The sequence below is a fragment of the Schistocerca serialis genome, chromosome 1, assembly GCF_023864345.2.
Source record: "Schistocerca serialis cubense isolate TAMUIC-IGC-003099 chromosome 1, iqSchSeri2.2, whole genome shotgun sequence".
Lineage (NCBI taxonomy): Eukaryota > Metazoa > Arthropoda > Insecta > Orthoptera > Acrididae > Schistocerca > Schistocerca serialis.
Genome location: NC_064638.1, coordinates 1,074,877,288 through 1,074,895,701, shown reverse-complemented (window position 1 = coordinate 1,074,895,701; position 18,414 = coordinate 1,074,877,288). Strand labels below are relative to the sequence as shown.

The 18,414-nt window shown below is 38.9% G+C and overlaps 1 protein-coding gene across 2 annotated transcripts in view; it reads right to left on the bottom strand.

The window, feature by feature from the left end:
- The window catches only part of LOC126415893 (progestin and adipoQ receptor family member 3-like), a 193,956-nt gene that overhangs the window by 18,801 nt on the left and 156,741 nt on the right, over positions 1 to 18,414 (bottom strand). For both annotated transcript variants that reach the window (XM_050083464.1, XM_050083465.1), the window contains 3 exons: positions 18,018 to 18,214; positions 9,314 to 9,470; positions 4,241 to 4,393 (listed from right to left, as the gene is read on the bottom strand). In XM_050083464.1, coding sequence (XP_049939421.1) covers positions 4,241 to 4,393; positions 9,314 to 9,470; positions 18,018 to 18,214 — 507 coding nt within the window. The remainder of the gene's footprint in view (positions 1 to 4,240; positions 4,394 to 9,313; positions 9,471 to 18,017; positions 18,215 to 18,414) is intronic.

Below are 18,414 nucleotides of genomic sequence, written 5' to 3'. Positions count from 1 at the left end.
ATCACATCATGCATGTAACCACATCATTTGATGGGCTGTCTACACTGCCTCCCCCTGCCCATGGGTGAGCTGAAGAGTGCTTGCGGGCACCCATGTTTGATGGCATATCATTGGAACAGTCTGCCCTATCTGTTCAAAAGTATCTGGACACTCCATTGTAATGTGAAATTGACCACTAGATGTCACAAGTGGTGGACCCACCAGTATGAAAGGAGGCAGGGAGTATTGTGTAGTTAGTGGAGAACCAGTAACAGCAGAAAGAGTGTCTGGAGAGCTCTGGGACTTTGAACATTGGCTTATAATTGAATGTCACCTTAGCAATAGAGCCATCAGGGACATTTTAACCCTTCTAAAGCTGCCAGAGTCAACTGTTGGTGATGTGATTATGATGTGTAAATGCAAAGTAACAACTACAGCTAAACCAAGACCAAGCAGGTCTCATACACTGAAAAACAGGCACCATCGAACATTGTGGAGGTAATAGTAAAAATATCACATGAAATCAGCATAAGGAAACACTTGTGAGTTTCAAACTGATACCAGCAATCCGGCTACCATAATGACTGTGCATAGGGATTTAACAGGGTACCATGGGGTACAATGGTCGAGCTGCTGCTCAAAAGCCACACATTTCTGTAGTGAGTACCAAGTAATGCTTGAGATGGTGTAAAGAGCAACACCACTGGACAGTGGATGACTGGAAACAAATGATTTGGACTGATAAATCGTGCTATACTCTGTGGCAATTTTATGGTAGGGTTTGTGTTTGGTGAATGCATGGAGAAAGTTACCTGTCATCGGAGATGATTATTGTTTGTATCAGTATGACAATAGACACTATTGTAAAGTAGCATCTGTAAGGCACTGGTTTGTGGACAATAACATTACTGAAATGGACTGGCCTGCCCAAGGAGCCAACCTGAATCCAATGCAACACCTTTGGCATGTGTTAGAATGCCAACTTTCCTTCACACCCCAGAATCTACCATCATTACTTTCTCTAGTTTCAGCTCTTGCTCTTGAGGAAGAATGGGCTGCTATTGCTCTAAAGATAATCAGACATGTCATGGAAGTGCCCCAGCAGAGTTCAAGACAGATAAAGGTGAAGGGTGGACTCATCCCATATTAATGCCCACTAAAGGTGTCCAGATACTTTTGATCAGACAGTGTACTCATTCAAGAGTATAACAAAATAGGAAAATGGATACAGTCGATAATGGTATTACACATTTCGTTTCAGTTTGACTTACACTAGTGACAGATGATGGCTCTATGTAATTTGGGCAATCGCATTAAATGATTTTGCATCAAACATCACATTAATGTACTGTTTTGCAAAAGTACACAGCCCGAAAAAAAAAGAAAAAAAAAGAAAAACTGAAGAATCATGAAGAAGGGTGGAAACAAGTAAACCTTCACAGACAGAGTCATTATGTGATGTTATTTCTGTGATTACAAATTTGCAAGAACTTGGCGCATGAACTTGCTTATCAGTATGACATTGCACCACCTCTGGGGCCTGAATGAATGCACTGATTTGACTGAGAAGGTATCGTAAAGCCATTGTATTCTCTCTTGAGGCAAGCTGGTCCGCAACTGCTGAAATGGTCCTGGATACACTAGTACTGGGACTGTGCTGGTGCAAGCTGTCACCAGCACACCGGTCGACAAAGATGAAGTGCAAAGGTCAATTAGCAGGTGCTGACTTAAGCATGCCTATCACAAGAGAGGCCAGAGACACACTCACAAGCAACAGGCTGCCAATGTCCTCTCAACAGCATGTATTTAGGCCGCTGCCAACCGGAGGGCCTCACTCACTCACTGACTCAGTCATCCAGTTGGCATCTGTCAGTTTATTCGCGGAGCAGGTTTAGTTTGTCACAGGCTACGACAGTACATAGTGACCAAATTAGTGACTATAGCAGGACTACTACTTTACATCAGTCTGCAAGAGGTCTATTACTGATGAGCTTGTACCACAAAAAATGGACTCTAAGTAAAACTTCTAGTTCATGTAAATAAAGAACAGTATTCATCCATGTAAGCATTTGTGTTGTAGAAAGAGGCTTCTGGCCACCAAAAACAATATCCTCTCCCTTGCTTCCTTGCGGTACAATACTCTACAGGGATGGAGTTTATGTTCAATCTCATTCTATACACACTGTATTGGGGACAGATCTGGTGATCTTGCTAGTGATGGGACAACCCCAACATCATGATGACAGTTCATGTGTAGATGAGCACTGTGCCCCAGTAAAATGATATCATGATGCTATCACATGAGAGATAATGGATGAGGATGCAGGCTATCCATCACATTCCTTTGTGCCAGCAGAGTTCCCTCAATCACTCCCAGCCATGACCTGAAATCTTACAGGATGGCTCCCTACACCATAGCTCCAGGAGTGACACAGCTATGTCCCTCCAAAGCATGGGATGATACTTCCTTATTACAGCTGCTGCTAGTCTCCAACCAGTGTTGCAGGATGACACAACTCAGATGACAGGCACAGATGTTAAGGGGTTACCAATGGCACAATATGGCAATCTTCCCTTGTGGTGGTGTGAGATGTGGTCAACCAGAACCTTGATGAGGAGTATGGCTGTCATCACATTCCCATGCATTCCAACACTGGTCCCTCTGTCACGTCTGAATACTCCACAAATCTGGATACTGCATGATTTGACCAGCTGGCTGAATGGAGACCAACAGTGTAGGGTGCAGATAATGTTGCCTCAGAGAAGTACATGGTATCTCCACGTCCTTCACAGTAATGACTCGAGGTCTGATGCTGTTCACACCCCTCACCAGGCCTGGTAACAACACTAAACACAACAACACTAATACACTCTGGTGGTTGACCTAACTGTCACAGAGATTTGTAATTCTTAATCATTTACATACTCACTGATGGAGTGTACCTGTACAAAATTACATTGACATCCGATCATGTCTTTGGAGTGCTTCACTTTGTCAAGCAGAGTATGATATGAAATATGAGTGCATAATGTCACCCATGCTACCAATATGTCTGAATAATATACATAAAAGCATGTTGCAGAATTGAATGCTTAATTTTTTTTTCAAACTATGTAAAATAAATTGATCAGGACAATTTGCTTATGTATCAATTTTGGCACGTAAGACCAAGGTCGGACAAATGCAGCACTATCTATCGATTGTTTACAAAGCCACAGAAGTTATTGTTTTGGTCCAGTACTGATTTGATTGTGCACAATAGCTAGCAATAAAGCTTTTGAAAATCATTGCCATCACCAGTTGTAATACGTTTTCTGTGTCCAAAAGTATATACAGCTGCCTCAGTTCATCATGAGGTGTACTTACTCTATAGGCCTATAATAATGAGTGAAGAAAAGGTTAGACAACAATGTTACGACATTAAAAACTGGCCATACCAATGTCCATGATGAAAAGCGAAGTTGCAGATCCAGTATTGCCACTGATGAAACTGGGCAACAAGTGGATAAAAAGCTATGATCTAATTAGGAGCTGGTGCTTTGGGTGCTGAATTTCCTCACACTGCATACACCAGTATATACACAACTGTCACAGAAAAGCTCAGATCACAAAATGTATGCAACACTGGGCCTGACCAACATGAGGGGCAAAAATGACAAGCAGACAAGGATTTTTGGACTGCTATCAACAAGTCCCAATCCATACTCAGCAACTATCTTGCACTGGAAACAGTAATGGCTTAGTGGACAATGATGTGAAGATGATGAGTGTTTTTGGACTGCTATCAACAAGTCCCAACCTCATATCTTGCATTGGGAACAGTAATGGCTTATTGGACAATGATGTGAATATGATAGGTATAAGAAACTAGAGCAATGTAGAAACTAGAGCAATGTTACAAAAAATGCTTAGAGATGAATGGTGATTATGTGGAAACATGAAGCAGATTTGTAGGAAACTAAAACTGTGAATAAAAGCTCTTTGTGAATAAACATTTCCCTTTTTATGACCGAGCAACCTTTACTTTTCAAATACACCTCATGTATGCACAAGGTGTACGACCATGCCCATACAGCTATTTTACAGATGTACAAAAATTTGACTGCTTCATACTTCTCTGCACAAGACTTCTGTTTGCATTCAAATTAACCATATAACATAATTACATTAATTATCACATATCATGTAGGCATTGTTCTTTGTAAATCTATTTTGTTATTGTCCAAAAAAATGAATGCTTTTCATAAGAACAATCCTTACCTTATGACACCAAAATGCGTAGTAGACCCCAGACATGTAAATTGCCAAAAGACTGAGGGCTATGCCAAAAAGATCAAATGAAAGGAAGCAAAGGTAATCTTTTTCTGACCGGCAAGAAAAGGTATGATAAAGTGATGACAGTATCATACATATCTGGAACAAGAAAAAAATACATTACAGTATAACACACATGGTATTAAGACTTGATTCACAGTCAACATATTCTAGTCTCTCATTCAAAGTAGCACTATTTGCTTTAAAATTTTGTAACAACAATCCTCTTAGAGGGACTTCAATGCAGATATTTTCTTCATGGAAACAACAGTAAAGGATTGTTGTTATAGGCTCGTTTAATTAACTACTGTGGGTGGATTAACAAAACACACATTAGGTTATGTAAAGGAAAACTTCTAAAAACTATAGGAAATATCTGCATGCAGGATTATAGCACATAAAGCTCCCACATGAAAAGCTATGAATCATAGCAGATTATATAACCTCATGTTGTTTCTTAGTAAATGAGACAGTTCATAATTTGATGTATGTCAGTCAGTATTTTCAGCCAAATTCTAACTAAACTTCTACTTCTGCACATTAATCAAGTGACACTGTATCATCCTGCAAGATTATAAGCACACAATCAAACACTTCTAGCCATCTATGGAAAAAAAATTGAGACAAACTGTATGGAGAAACATTCTGCAGCCTTGTAATTTCAGATCATCTTGTTTTCCTTTGTTTGTAGCCTCTTATTAACAAGATGTGTTAAGTGATTTACTAGTAATGATTACTCTGATGACAGAACATTATTTATAACACCTCTCACCTGTAGCTGCTTGATTTGCACTGTGTAGGGGCATATAATACAGCATGTTCATATTAACTTTCAAACTACCATTCTTTTTCTAGTTTTATGTACAAATAAACACACAGATCCACAGCGGCAATGACATTGATTGTTTATGAGAGGTTGACCAGGCTGACAGGAGTAGTGGTAATGGGGATGAAGATATGGAGGGGAAGAAGTATGGGCCTATGAAGAGCTCGGGGGAGTGATGTGGGTACTGGGAGATTGGTACAGGAGAAGACAAGTGGCTTTTAGCAGCGGTGGTAAGATGTGGACTGAAGCAGCGCATGTTCACAAACCAAAGAGGGAGGGGCCAGGAGGATATGTAGAAGGTTGAATATTGGGTACGAATGGTGTGGGAAATGACAAGGAAAAGTGAGGGTAAAGGTAAGAGGATGATGAAGTTCAGTACATTAAGAGCAGCGTGAGAGGATGATAATGATATGGGCAGTGAAGTAGCCATTGAACTCTTTGGTATGGATGTGCAGCGTGTCCAGCAACTGGGTGGTCAAGTTTTGTGGTTAACAACAGTTTGGCAGTAGACATTTATTCGGGAAGGCAGGTAATTAGCTGTCAGTCCTCATAGAATGCAGCAATGTAATTGCAGCACAACTAGTATGTAACAAGGATGCTTTCCCATTTGGGCCTATATTTTACAGAATACGAAATGTCTATGACTGGACTGCAATAGGAGGTAGTAGGTGGGCGTATAGTACAGGTCTTGCGTCTAGGTTCTCCATTTGAGAATGGTGCAGGGCTCGGAGCATCGTATAGGTTATTGCATAGGTTGGGTGGGCAACAACCTTTCGAAAATGCCTACCTATCTGTTAAACAGTGTTCTTGAGCTACCTCTGTAATCTGTTTTAAATTTTTGGGAAAGAGAAAACTCTTAAGTGAAGACTGTCAAGTAACTCACTTCCCCTGATTTATTTCAATTTTAACAGCCTTCTGCAAAGTTTCTGAAGGAGCAATCCAACAGGAGCAGAACTTAGCATCTAAAATAAAATAATTCTCAGTATGTCTTACAACTGGACTTCACTAATGAAGTTTTGTGTGAGCAGAGTATTGTTAGGCAATCTCAAATATTAACTGCATACATCTGACTGATCATATACTAACACATTTCGCAGCAGGCTAGAAATCATTTAACTGTTCTTGGAGCAGTAATGGGTCTGAATTCATAATGTAAGGTCAAATACTTTTCATCTCATTCTGTAAAATTAAATTATTTCACATATACCTTTCTTTTAACATAATTATGAAAAGGAAAGTTGTTACTCACCATATAGCGGAGATGCTGAGTCGCAGATAGGTACAACAAAACGGTTGTCATTAAGACCTTCTCCAACAACACACACAAATGCAAATGTGTGTTTGTGTGTGTGTGTGTGTGTGTGTGTGTGTGTGTGTGTGTGTGTGTGTACGTTTATTGTTGATGAAGGCCTAAATGGCTCAAAGCTTAATTTGTGACAGTCTTTTTGTTGTTCCTATCTGCAACTCAGCATCTCCGCTATATGGTGAGTAGCAACTTTCCTTTTCATAATATTGTTACATTCCATCCTGGATTTCCCATTGTTTGGTTTATACCTTTCTTTTAAACTGAAGATATAACTTGAACATAATCTTATCTGTAATAACCTAATCAATAGTTAAATTAATTTTGCAGAATGACTCAGTTGGTTAGACTGCACGATACGATAGTTTTGTGGATCATTTCAGCTATCCTTGTAGACGGGTGTAATCTATACTTTCTTCCAGTCAGAGGGCATACATTTTTGTTCCAGAGACATTTGTATATAATGGTTAAAATTAGAGCTAATTCAGCTGCAAATTCTGTACAGAGCCCCTGAAGCCTTGTACAATTTCTGTGATTTCAGCTATTTCTCAATGCCACTGACACTAACATCTATATCACATATCTTTGACATGGTGAAAGAATTAAACTGGGGCTGTAGTTCTGTATTTTCCTTTGTAAAGGAACTTACGAAAACCAAGATCACCATTTCTGCTTTTGCTCTACTACCCTCAATTTTTCCACTCAGGATGCAAACAATAATTTTTTACAACATACCACAGTGGTGCAGGTCAAGTCGAGATGAACAAATTGATATAGGACACTTGTGCTTTATCATACCAGGGAAATGCCTCAAATTGACCTACAAAAGCCACCTAAGCTGAAGTGCACAACATATGCTTGAGATTTTGGCTAAAATTGACCTTGAATATTAAAGGAAACTTTAACAGCATAAAATCAACAATTGGTCTTAAATCACTTTGTTGGTCTGGCTATCTTACTACAAAACTACTGTGCTTTTAAGGGTTAGGTTTGGATCAAATTGGTAATGTAATTAGTTTTTATGTAACTTTTACAACAGTCCTCTTTTTTTCTTTTTGTCCCAATATCCTCAACAGTAAGTTTAAACTAATAAAGTTAAGAGAATGAGAGTATATTGAAAATATTACATGGTGTAGGTGCACTTTAGTTAAGGTGACTTTTGTAGATAAAAGTCAAGTTGTTCATTTCGACTTCCCCTACTCCAGTGCAGTACATTGTAAACAGTTATCATTTATAACCCACAGAAATCTATAGAGATATTACTTATAATTTCTGTATTTTTGAACATATAACTACTTTTCATGAATTTGACAACACATTTGTCCATATTTGCTCTATATAAATATGCACCTCAGAGATTATATGGTGATCATAAAGACAAATGACATCAATTTCTTTCCAATTCCTGCTGGGATCTCCTAAGCAAACAAACAATCCATTTACTTTATTTCCTTCTAATATTCTGACTGAACTGATCTGATTTCCCCTAGAGGAGCTCTCTTAAAAAAAAATTCTGAAACTTTGTCCACAAAATTTTTCTACACTTACTTTTTACTTAATGTGCAAAGTCTCCTTCCAAATATTCTCCACTACAACTGATACACCACTCCCAAAACCATTTCCACATCTGGAAGAGGTCTTGGTATGACTCTTGCTGGATCGTCTGTGAATTTTCTTTTACCTCGTCTGTCATTGCAAATCTGCCCTTTTCAACAAGGTTTTTAAATTTGGGAATAAAAAAAAAATACGCGGCCAGATCTGGAGAGTACAGAGGATGAGGCAGCACAGTGATATCACTTTCTGTGAAATAGTCACACACGAGCAGGGATGAATGTGTGAGTGCGTTATCCTGATGCAAGACCCATGAATTGTCTCACTACATTTCACTCTGTTTCCTTCTCACATTTTCCTGCAGGCAGCAAAACATGTCCTGATGGTACCATCAATTAACAGTTTGTCCCTGTGGAACAAATTCATAATGAGCTAATCCCTCAAAGTCAAAGAAAACTAACAGCATGGCTCTGATATTTGATCTGACCTGGCAAGCTTCTTTGGGTCTTGGAGGACCTTTCCTGACCCAATGTGAAGAATGAACCTTGGTTTCAACATCATAACCATAGACCCACATTTCATCATCAGTTACGGCTCTTTTAAGAAACATCTCATTTTCATTTAGGCAATCCTGTGTCAGGATTTCATGACATGATCCAACTGAAGTATCACATTCTTCTGTGATATCTTGGACAGTTGGTCTTGGATTGACACGCACAATTTCACTGACATTCCTGACATGAGCATTGTCGATAGAAGTCGAAGAGCGTACTGAATGAGGGTCATCTGTAACTTCTGTCTGGCCATTTTTAGCCATGTGAGCCTTTTGTAACACCAAGTACAGCTTAAGCACTACGCTTCTTGCATCATTTGGCGTGTCTCTGTAAAGGTTTCCTTGAGTTTCACACAAAATTTAATGCAGACGCATTGCTCCTCTAACTCTGTCATATCGAAATTCGCAAACTGTGCGACACAACATTCTACTCAATACAGCACTGAACAATAACTAATAGACACATAACAATGAAAGTTCTGGCAGTTATACATTAAACACATAGTGTGCATGGAAGCAAACTGCATTTCACTCCAACACCCCAATGGCGCAAAATTTTGAATGTTCCGGAATTTTTTGAACAGACTTTGTACTCTTATGAGATGAATAATAGTCTGTCATTTAATCGTCTACAATACTGTCTATATTTAACATGTAACAGTTGTCTTGCCACACACCAATAACTAAAGGCACTTAAAGGCACTTGCCTTTGTGTGCTCCCCCCCCCCCCCCCCCCCCCCCAGATCTGCTGACATATGTTACCATATTAAATAATGTTTGAAATACCTGGAAGCATCCAAGAAGAACTCCTACAATGAATTTGTCTGCGAATGATGCATGGATGTTAAGGAGAACTAAATCATACAGTGTCAGTCCTAAGAATAACATCCATCCAAATATGTGACTCCAAATGTTTATTGTCTCATTTGTCCACCAAAACACACTGAAAAAGAAAAATATTAAAATAAAATCTTTATTTTAAAAGATAACATAATAAAAATACAGCATAAAATGCAAATTCCAAAATCTTTATTTTAAAAAATTAACATAATAAAAATAGAGCATAAAATGCAAGTGCAAGGTAATGTAAATACGAATGTCTACAGAAAAGTACTGTAGTTAAGCCGTGGTCACAGTGGCATCAACAATGGTTACCATGTCTTGACCAGAGGTTGTCCCATAACATCAGTCGACAGCTTGGTCTCAGTAAGTAAGCTATTCCTCAGTTTTTTAAATTATTATTTACGTTTTTTGGGGGTGGGTCACAGTGGTTACAACTTATTCTAACCCCTTTGAGTGTGATGGGTGCCATGGTGCCTCTGTGCTTGGAGGCAAGTGTTGCATTACTGGTTTTGCTATTAACCCTACAGCAGGTGTACTTATGGATAAAATGTGCCAATCACAAATAACAGTCTTGTACTGTTCCACTGATGGTTTACAACTGCAAGAACACACCTATTCCTTTATTATTGCTTCAACTAAAACAGTATTGAGTTGTGCTGTCATATATCCAAGTCAGTGGCAGCAATATAAAATAAACAGTAAGCTATGTGAATAAAAATTCATGATCCATGCAAGAAAATGAGCCAGATTCCAAGCTAGCAGCACAATCCAACAATGAGGCCTATGAGATAATTAGCAATTGGATAAGTGACTGACTGGGATCTGATGCAACTGCGCTGTGTAATACATTGAGTGGGTCATTACTGTGCGGGTACATTTGTACGTGGCAACAGAATAATATGACAGTTTATTTTATTACTGTTTATGTGCAGTCACAATATGTCACACAGCCACTACACATTAAAAACCTGCACCATTGTGTGGCATACATGGTTGAGCAGCTTGTTGGCAGTGCTGCACCAAGTGCATCATGACATAGGTGCCAGCGAGTGAACCTTTGCTGAAAAGATAGCAGTATGAGGGGATCTAGTTTTGGATGGCAATTGAGTATCTACCAGGGCTAGAGCTCAGTCATGGAAGTGGCCGTTGGATTAACTGCATGCCATGGCTGCAGTGGTGGATAGAAAAACACAAGAAAGAGGGTGATGGCCGGAGACCTGCGATACGGCGGGAATGGGAGCAGTTGGCCTCAGGGCTATTTGGCTGGCTGTTACTGTAGCAGAATCTGAAGACAACAGAATTGCCTGTGTGAGTGTGTTACTAGATAGTGCTGTTCTCTTGTGTTGGAGGTCTGCAGATGTTATTAAGTGGTGTGCACTGCTGTGTGTACTGTGCGATTTCACCTGTTAAGCACACATTATAAAGCCAGTATTTGCCCTCTAACTGTGCTTCATATCTGTCAGTTCCAGATTCTCTAAGTTTTTCAGATGCATATTGTTTGGCCACTGGAATTGACGTCATTTGATTTTTTATTATGTTCTATGCAATCAAACCGCTCCTTATATAACTGTCGTGCTGCAGGTGATGCTTATTTGGATTGTATTTTTGTTATAAAAATTCTCTTAAAGATTGAAAGTAGAATCTGCTCCTTGTACAATGGTTTTGCGTGTAACCTTTAATACGTATGTATTTTATGTCAATTTTCTTTGTTATGAAGTAACACTGATACTTTACTTGTTTTACTGTAGTGGAACTTCATACTGTTACATTAGCATTTTGGTGTTGCATAAATTCTTGTTGAGTACCTACAAAGCTGATTTGCTTGCCCTTACTGTAACAGTTTTGATCTTAAATAAAGTAAGCAAAGTTTAAGAGAAGCCTACAGGATTTATTGCTGGCCAACTTCTTCTACTGCACTGATGACTTAGTCAAATCAACTGATTTGTACTCGTCACTAATAACACCAAATAATGTGAATATCAGTATAATCTGACTTCTGTACAAATTCAATGGGATAATGTGATTAGTTTAAATACGTGTTGTAAAATAATTTTCCTATTTGGTGATGCATAGCTACAACAGCCTAAGAATTATCATATGTACCTGACTGTATTAAACATTTACTTGTTTTGTGACATTAAATTTTAAATGAAAATATGTTTAAGATTTCTTGACTTATTCCACATCCATGATGAACACTTCAGTTTTCTGAGGGTCTTGCCCTGAGGGTTGAACACTGCAACCATGACCTTTTTTGGCATTGGTGATCCTTTTTGGCTGAGCTCCATTGGTGCTCTCTTGTTGTTGGGACAAAATGCTGAAACCTGCTTTCATCACCTATCACCCTCCCCCCCTTTCCCCACTCAAAACAAATGCAAAAGCAATTGTTGACAGATGTCCAATCTTCTCTGTTGTGAGCATTCAAGACACCCACTGTTTTTTGTACTGCTCTTCTTGAACGATGGCCGTACACATTTCCGTGATATACCATCCTTACCTGAGAGATGCTGTTTTTTCAAATGATTTTCTCTGATTATTTCATTAACCTAATTGCAACGGGTCTTGTTAGTTGCTAACACGGTCATCCACTCCGAGCTCTTTCTCACATGTTGAGGTTAGCACCACCATTATCCTAATTACGAGCACGAACTACCCAATGTTGCACATTACTGTTGTCGATACAGCCCTCAACCCTCACCGTACAAGCTTTCATTCTTTTATGGATTTCAATCAGAGGCACATTTTCTGTGCTCAGAAACTCAACTAAAGCAAGTTGTTTCTCGTGCACCAACATAGTGAAGTTACGCATGGCCATGTTACACACTACAATTTGGAGACCTCCAGCAGCCGAGGGTTGCAATTTACATCAGCAAAATGGTAATGTCAACTGAGTAATGTGCATGACTGTAATACCTCAGCTGATATTGAGAAACGAATGAAATATCTGGAGGCATTAATTTTCAGCACACAATCATACTTGTCATTGTCACGATGCTGCAAACTCCATCTGTTGTTGTTGTTGTGGTCTTCAGTCCTGAGACTGGTTTGATGCAGCTCTCCATGCTACTCTATCCTGTGCAAGCTTCATCATCTCCCAGTACCTACTGCAACCTACATCCTTCTGAATCTGCTTAGTGTATTCATCTCTTGGTCTCCCTCTACGATTTTTACCCTCCATGCTGCCCTCCAATACTAAATTGGTGATCCCTTGATGCCTCAGAACATGTCCTACCAACCGATCCCTTCTTCTGGTCAAGCTGTGCCACAAACTTCTCTTCTCCCCAATCCTATTCAATACTTCCTCATGAGTTATGTGATCTACCCATCTAACCTTCAGCATTCTTCTGTAGCACCACAGTTCGAAAGCTTCTATTCTCTTCTTGTCCAAACTAGTTATCGTCCATGTTTCACTTGCATACATGGCTACACTCCATACAAATACTTTCAGAAATGACTTCCTGACACTTAAATCTATACTCGATGTTAACAAATTTCTCTTCTTCAGAAACGCTTTCCTTGCCATTGCCAGTCCACATTTTATATCCTCTCTACTTCGACCATCATCAGTTATTTTGCTCCCCAAACAGCAAAACTCCTTTACTACTTTAAGTGTCTCATTTCCTAATCTAATTCCATCAGCATCACCCGACTTAATTCGACTACATTCCATTATCCTCATTTTCTTTTGTTGATGTTCATCTTATATCCTCCTTTCAAGACGCTATCCATTCCATTCAACTGCTCTTCCAAGTCCTTTGCTGTCTCTGACAGAATTACAATGTCATCGGCGAACCTCAAAGTTTTTATTTCTTCTCCATGGATTTTAATACATACTCCGAATTTTTCTTTTGTTTCCTTTACTGCTTGCTCAATATTCAGATTGAATAACATCGGGGAGAGGCTACAACCCTGTCTTACTCCCTTCCCAACCACTGCTTCCCTTTCATGTCCCTCGGCTCTTATAACTGCCATCTGGTTTCTGTACAAATTGTAAATAGCCTTTCGCTCCCTGTATTTTACCCCTGCCACCTTTAGAATTTGAAAGAGAGTATTCCAGTCAACATTGTCAAAAGCTTTCTCTAAGTCTACAAATGCTAGAAACGTAGGTTTGCCTTTCCTTAATCTTTCTTCTAAGATAAGTCATAAGGTCAGTATTGCCTCACGAGTTCCAGTATTTCTACGGAATCCAAACTGATCTTCCCCAAGGTCGGCTTCTACCAGTTTTTCCATTCGTCTATAAAGAATTCGTGTTAGTATTTTGCAGCTGTGGCTTATTAAACTGATTGTTCGGTAATTTTTCACATCTGTCAACACCTGCTTTCTGTGGGATTCGAATTATTATATTCTTCTTGAAGTTTGAGGGAATTTCGCCTGTCTCATACATCTTGCTCAGCAGATGGTAGAGTTTTGTCAGGGCTGGCTCTCCCAAGGCCGTCAGTAGTTCCAATGGAATGTTGTCTATTCTGGGGGCCTTGTTTCGACTCAAGTCTTTCAGTGCTCTGTCAAACTCTTCACGCAGTATCGTATCTCCCATTTCATCTTCATCTACATCCTCTTCTATTTCCTTAATACTGTCCTCAAGTACATCGCCATTGTATAGACCCTCTATATACTCCTTCCACCTTTCTGCTTTCCCTTCTTTGCTTAGATCTGGGTTTACATCTGAGCTCTTGATGTTCATACAAGTGGTTCTCTTATCTCCAAAGGTGTCTTTAATTTTCCTGTAGGCAGTACCTATCTTACCCCTAGTGAGATAAGCCTCTACATCTTTACATTTGTCCTCTAGCCATCCCTGCTTAGCCATTTTGCACTTCCTGTCGATCTCATTTTTGAGACGTTTGTATTCCTTTTTGCCTGCTTCATTTACTGCATTTTTATATTTTCTCCTTTCATCAATTAAATTCAATATTTCTTCTGTTACCCAAGAATTTCTACTAGCCCTCGTCTTTTTACCTACTTCATCCTCTGCTGCCTTCACTACTTCATCCCTCAAAGCTACCCATTCTTCTTCTACTGTATTTCTTTCCCCCACTCCTGTCAATTGTTCCCTTATGCTCTCCCTGAAACTCTGTACAACCTCTGGTTCTTTCAGTTTATCCAGGTCCCATCTCCTTAAGTTCCCACCTTTTTGCAGTTTCTTCAGTTTTCATCTACAGGTATATAGATTGTGGTCAGAGTCCACATCTGCCCCTGGAAATGTCTTTCAGTTTAAAATCTGGTTCCTAAATCTCTGTCTTACCATTATATAATCTATCTGATACCTTTTAGTATCTCCAGGTTTCTTCCATGTATACAACCTTCCTTCATGATTCTTAAACCAAGTGTTAGCTATGATTAAGATGTGCTCTGTGCAAAATTCTACCAGGCGGCTTCCTCTTTCATTTCTTAGCCCCAATCCATATTCACCTACTACGTTTCCTTCTCTCCCTTTTCCTACTACCGAATTCCAGTCACCCATGACTATTAAATTTTCGTCACCCTTCACTATCTGAATAATTTCTTTTATTTCATCATACATTTCTTCAATTACTTCGTCATCTGCAGAGCTAGTTGGCATATAAACTTGTACTACTGTAGTAGGTGTGGGCTTCGTACCTATCTTGGCCACAATAATGCGTTCACTATGCTGTTTGTAGTAGCTTACCCGCATTCCTATTTTCCTATTCATTATTAAACCTACTCCTGCATTACCCCTATTTGATTTTGTGTTTATAACCCTGTAGTCACCTGACCAGAAGTCTTGTTCCTCCTGCCACCGAACTTCACTAATTCCCACTATATCTAACTTTAACCTATCCATTTCCCTTTTTAAATTTTCTAACCTACCTGCCCGATTAAGTGATCTGACATTCCACGCTCCGATCCGTAGAACGTCAGTTTTCTTTCTCCTGATAATGGCATCCTCTTGAGTAGTCCCCACCCTGAGATCCGAATGGGGGACTATTTTACCTCCGGAATATTTTACCCAAGAGGACGCCATCATCATTTATCCATATAGTAAAGCTGCATGCCCTCGGGAAAAATTACAGCTGTAGTTTCCCCTTGCTTTCAGCCGTTCGCAGTACCAGCACAGCAAGGCCGTTTTGGTTATTGTTACAAGGCCAGATCAGTCAATCATCCAGACTGTTGCCCTTGCAACTACTGAAAAGGCTGCTGCCCCTCTTCAGGAACCACACATTTGTCTGGCCTCTCAACAGATACCCCTCTGTTGTGGTTGCACCTACGGTACGGCTATCTGTATCGCTGAGGCACGCAAGCCTCCCCACCAACGGCAAGGTCCATGGTTCATGGGGGGAAAAACTCCATCTATCTTGCACTAAACTTAAAATTTTCACACAATCCACATTTTGTGTATGGGAACATCATCCGATTATACCAAAGTAAATCAACTGGTTTGAATTGTGCTGACTTTCATCCAAAGTCTGTACAACTGGTCAATGAAATCAGTTGCGTGAAGACTGTGCACCTCCTGGCATACTGATTTGAAAAAGATCTCATTTCTTCAGTCAATATCAGTTGTCAATGGATTGCCCTGATGTCTGTGCCACTGTGACTGTAGTCTATTAGTAAAACAATAGTGTCCATCTAACCTGGGAGATATGAAAGAAGTTTGAAACTAGACAATCAACTTTTTCACAATGTGTGTGATGATAGAGAAGTCATTAGTACACAATAAAATGCATTATTCTGTAAATACCTTGCTATATAGTATTTAACATTTTATTTCAACTGACATCAAATTAGAAATGCTTATTTGGTTATGCAGAACAACAAACGAATATTCTTGTCAGTTCTCATAAATGATTACCAGCAATATGATGAGCAGTAATTGAATTTGTAGTAGTTACATACGGCTTTCATAACCAAATATTGTAGAGTAACAGTTTTTCCACCGACTGATGTGCATTTCGGTGGTTGAGTAATGCTGAATTGGATCTCTGGAAAACTGCTAACAACAGTAATGACACCCACTTATCATTCAATGACTGGACCTAACAATATCAGACCTGATACACCCACAAAATAAAAATATGCACATCAAATTTTGAGTTCTTTAAGCTAAAAGATGGTTCAGCATGAGTAAAGGCAAACAGAAAACAAACAAGGTACATGAAAAGTCTACATAAGGATAAAAATGTCACTTAAAATCCTGGGCCAGAAGTTGATATGTCATTCTTTCCATTTTTTACTACCACAGTAATGTGTTGAAGTCTGGTAACATATAACCTCCAACAAACACATAATTTGAGTTCAGCAACAGTTATTGTATACAGGACACATCATAATTAATACAGTAATTACAAATGACTACAGCTATTTAATGCATAGTAATATACCAATAAGAATTAAAGAGAATGAAAAGAAAGTTCAAAAGCTTTTTACGTATTTCATGGTTGTTCAGTATGACTCTCTGAGATCACATCGACAACACCTAAGTAATAATCAGTTTCACACCACACATTCTGAACAATACATGCTTATTTTGAGTTCTGGAACTGTTTTCAGCAAAGGAGGCACATATATGAGGTTTCCCGCGTAATCCTACAAAAAGGAATCATATGGTGTCAGGTTCAAAGATCTGTGCAGCTAGGAACAGAACACAGCGTCATCATGCCCACTGCAATTCGTCCAATGGTTTTGAGTTGTTGATTTGAATATTCACTGCACTTGTGAACAATCAAAATCTTAAACTTTCTTTTAAGTTGTCTAGAATTCTTGTGGTGCATCACTAGGCTACAATGATTGGTAAAGCATTCCATTTGAATTGCCCTGTACTCTTGAAACCGTATTAAACAATAGAACCCCAAGTAAAGAATAATTAGGAACAAAAGAAAGTGGAAAAAAGGATGTGATCGATCAGTGCAATTGACAATCAAGCTGGTTCCACAAATGAGAATTGTCCTATCTGTATAGGAACTTGGTACTACTGCTTTGAACAGCCACATCTTTCAAAGATAATAAAAAGTAGTGCACTAAACTCAGAATGATTCAACTGTTTTGCCCATTCACTGTGAGTAGAGTAGTCTCTTACTGAAATTTACAGCATAATTTCACAAAGTGCAACCACTTGGACAACTTTTTACAAATGCAAATAATGCACATATATATCAAGTTGCTATGAAATGGCTGTGGGGTCTCAGGATTTAAATCCTATTGCGGCATCTTTGTGATGGAGTAGAGAGATGGACTTCAACCTACAACTTATACGAAGTGCTATTCCTGGACTCTACACAACTCTTTCTCAGGAACACGATCAACCACCAACAAAGATTTGGGCCCAAGTCACAAAGGGCATTACACACCACTGCCTACCACATTTGATGGCTAGGAGTAACCACATATGCTATCAGCTGAAGAAGGTGTTTTTAATGGATATGTTGATTCCAGAATTTTTCTGATTACAGTGTTTCACTACCGTTATATGCCAAATGTCTTCTAGTTAAGCTTTGCCTGGTTCTGTGATCCTCTGACATCCCGTTCATGAAAATGTTTTCACTTCTTGATTGTGCAAACTGCTTTATACCAGATCACTTCAGATTCCATCAATTAACACAGATTAGTAAGGCGACGAAAAAATTGTTATATACTATAGTTAACAACTATTGTTTTGTTACAAATAAATCAACTTAAAGATACTACCACATACCTCTCCAGGCACATCTTCGTTGTAAGATATCCACGATAACCAGTCCGGATATAAGGGTTAAACTTAAGGTATGAAGGGGCATCATTAAAGTTGAGCAGTGAATAACTAGAATGATCCAGTCTATCGCACTCATCTTTCTCACATCCTGCACTGCAGCCATTATCACAGACTGAGTTCGTAATGGAACCATTTCTGATCTGTAAAAAGAAGGAAAAAAAGAACAATCATTTTTCATATCCGAAAAAAAGTTTGACTTCTAAATAAGTAAATATTATTTCTTGACAATATAACTGTGGAAAGTCAAACAAGACAACAAACAAGTCTTGTACAAAATATTTACATGAATAAATATATGACAACAATGTTTTTGAAAATTTGAGCACCAAGAATGAAATTT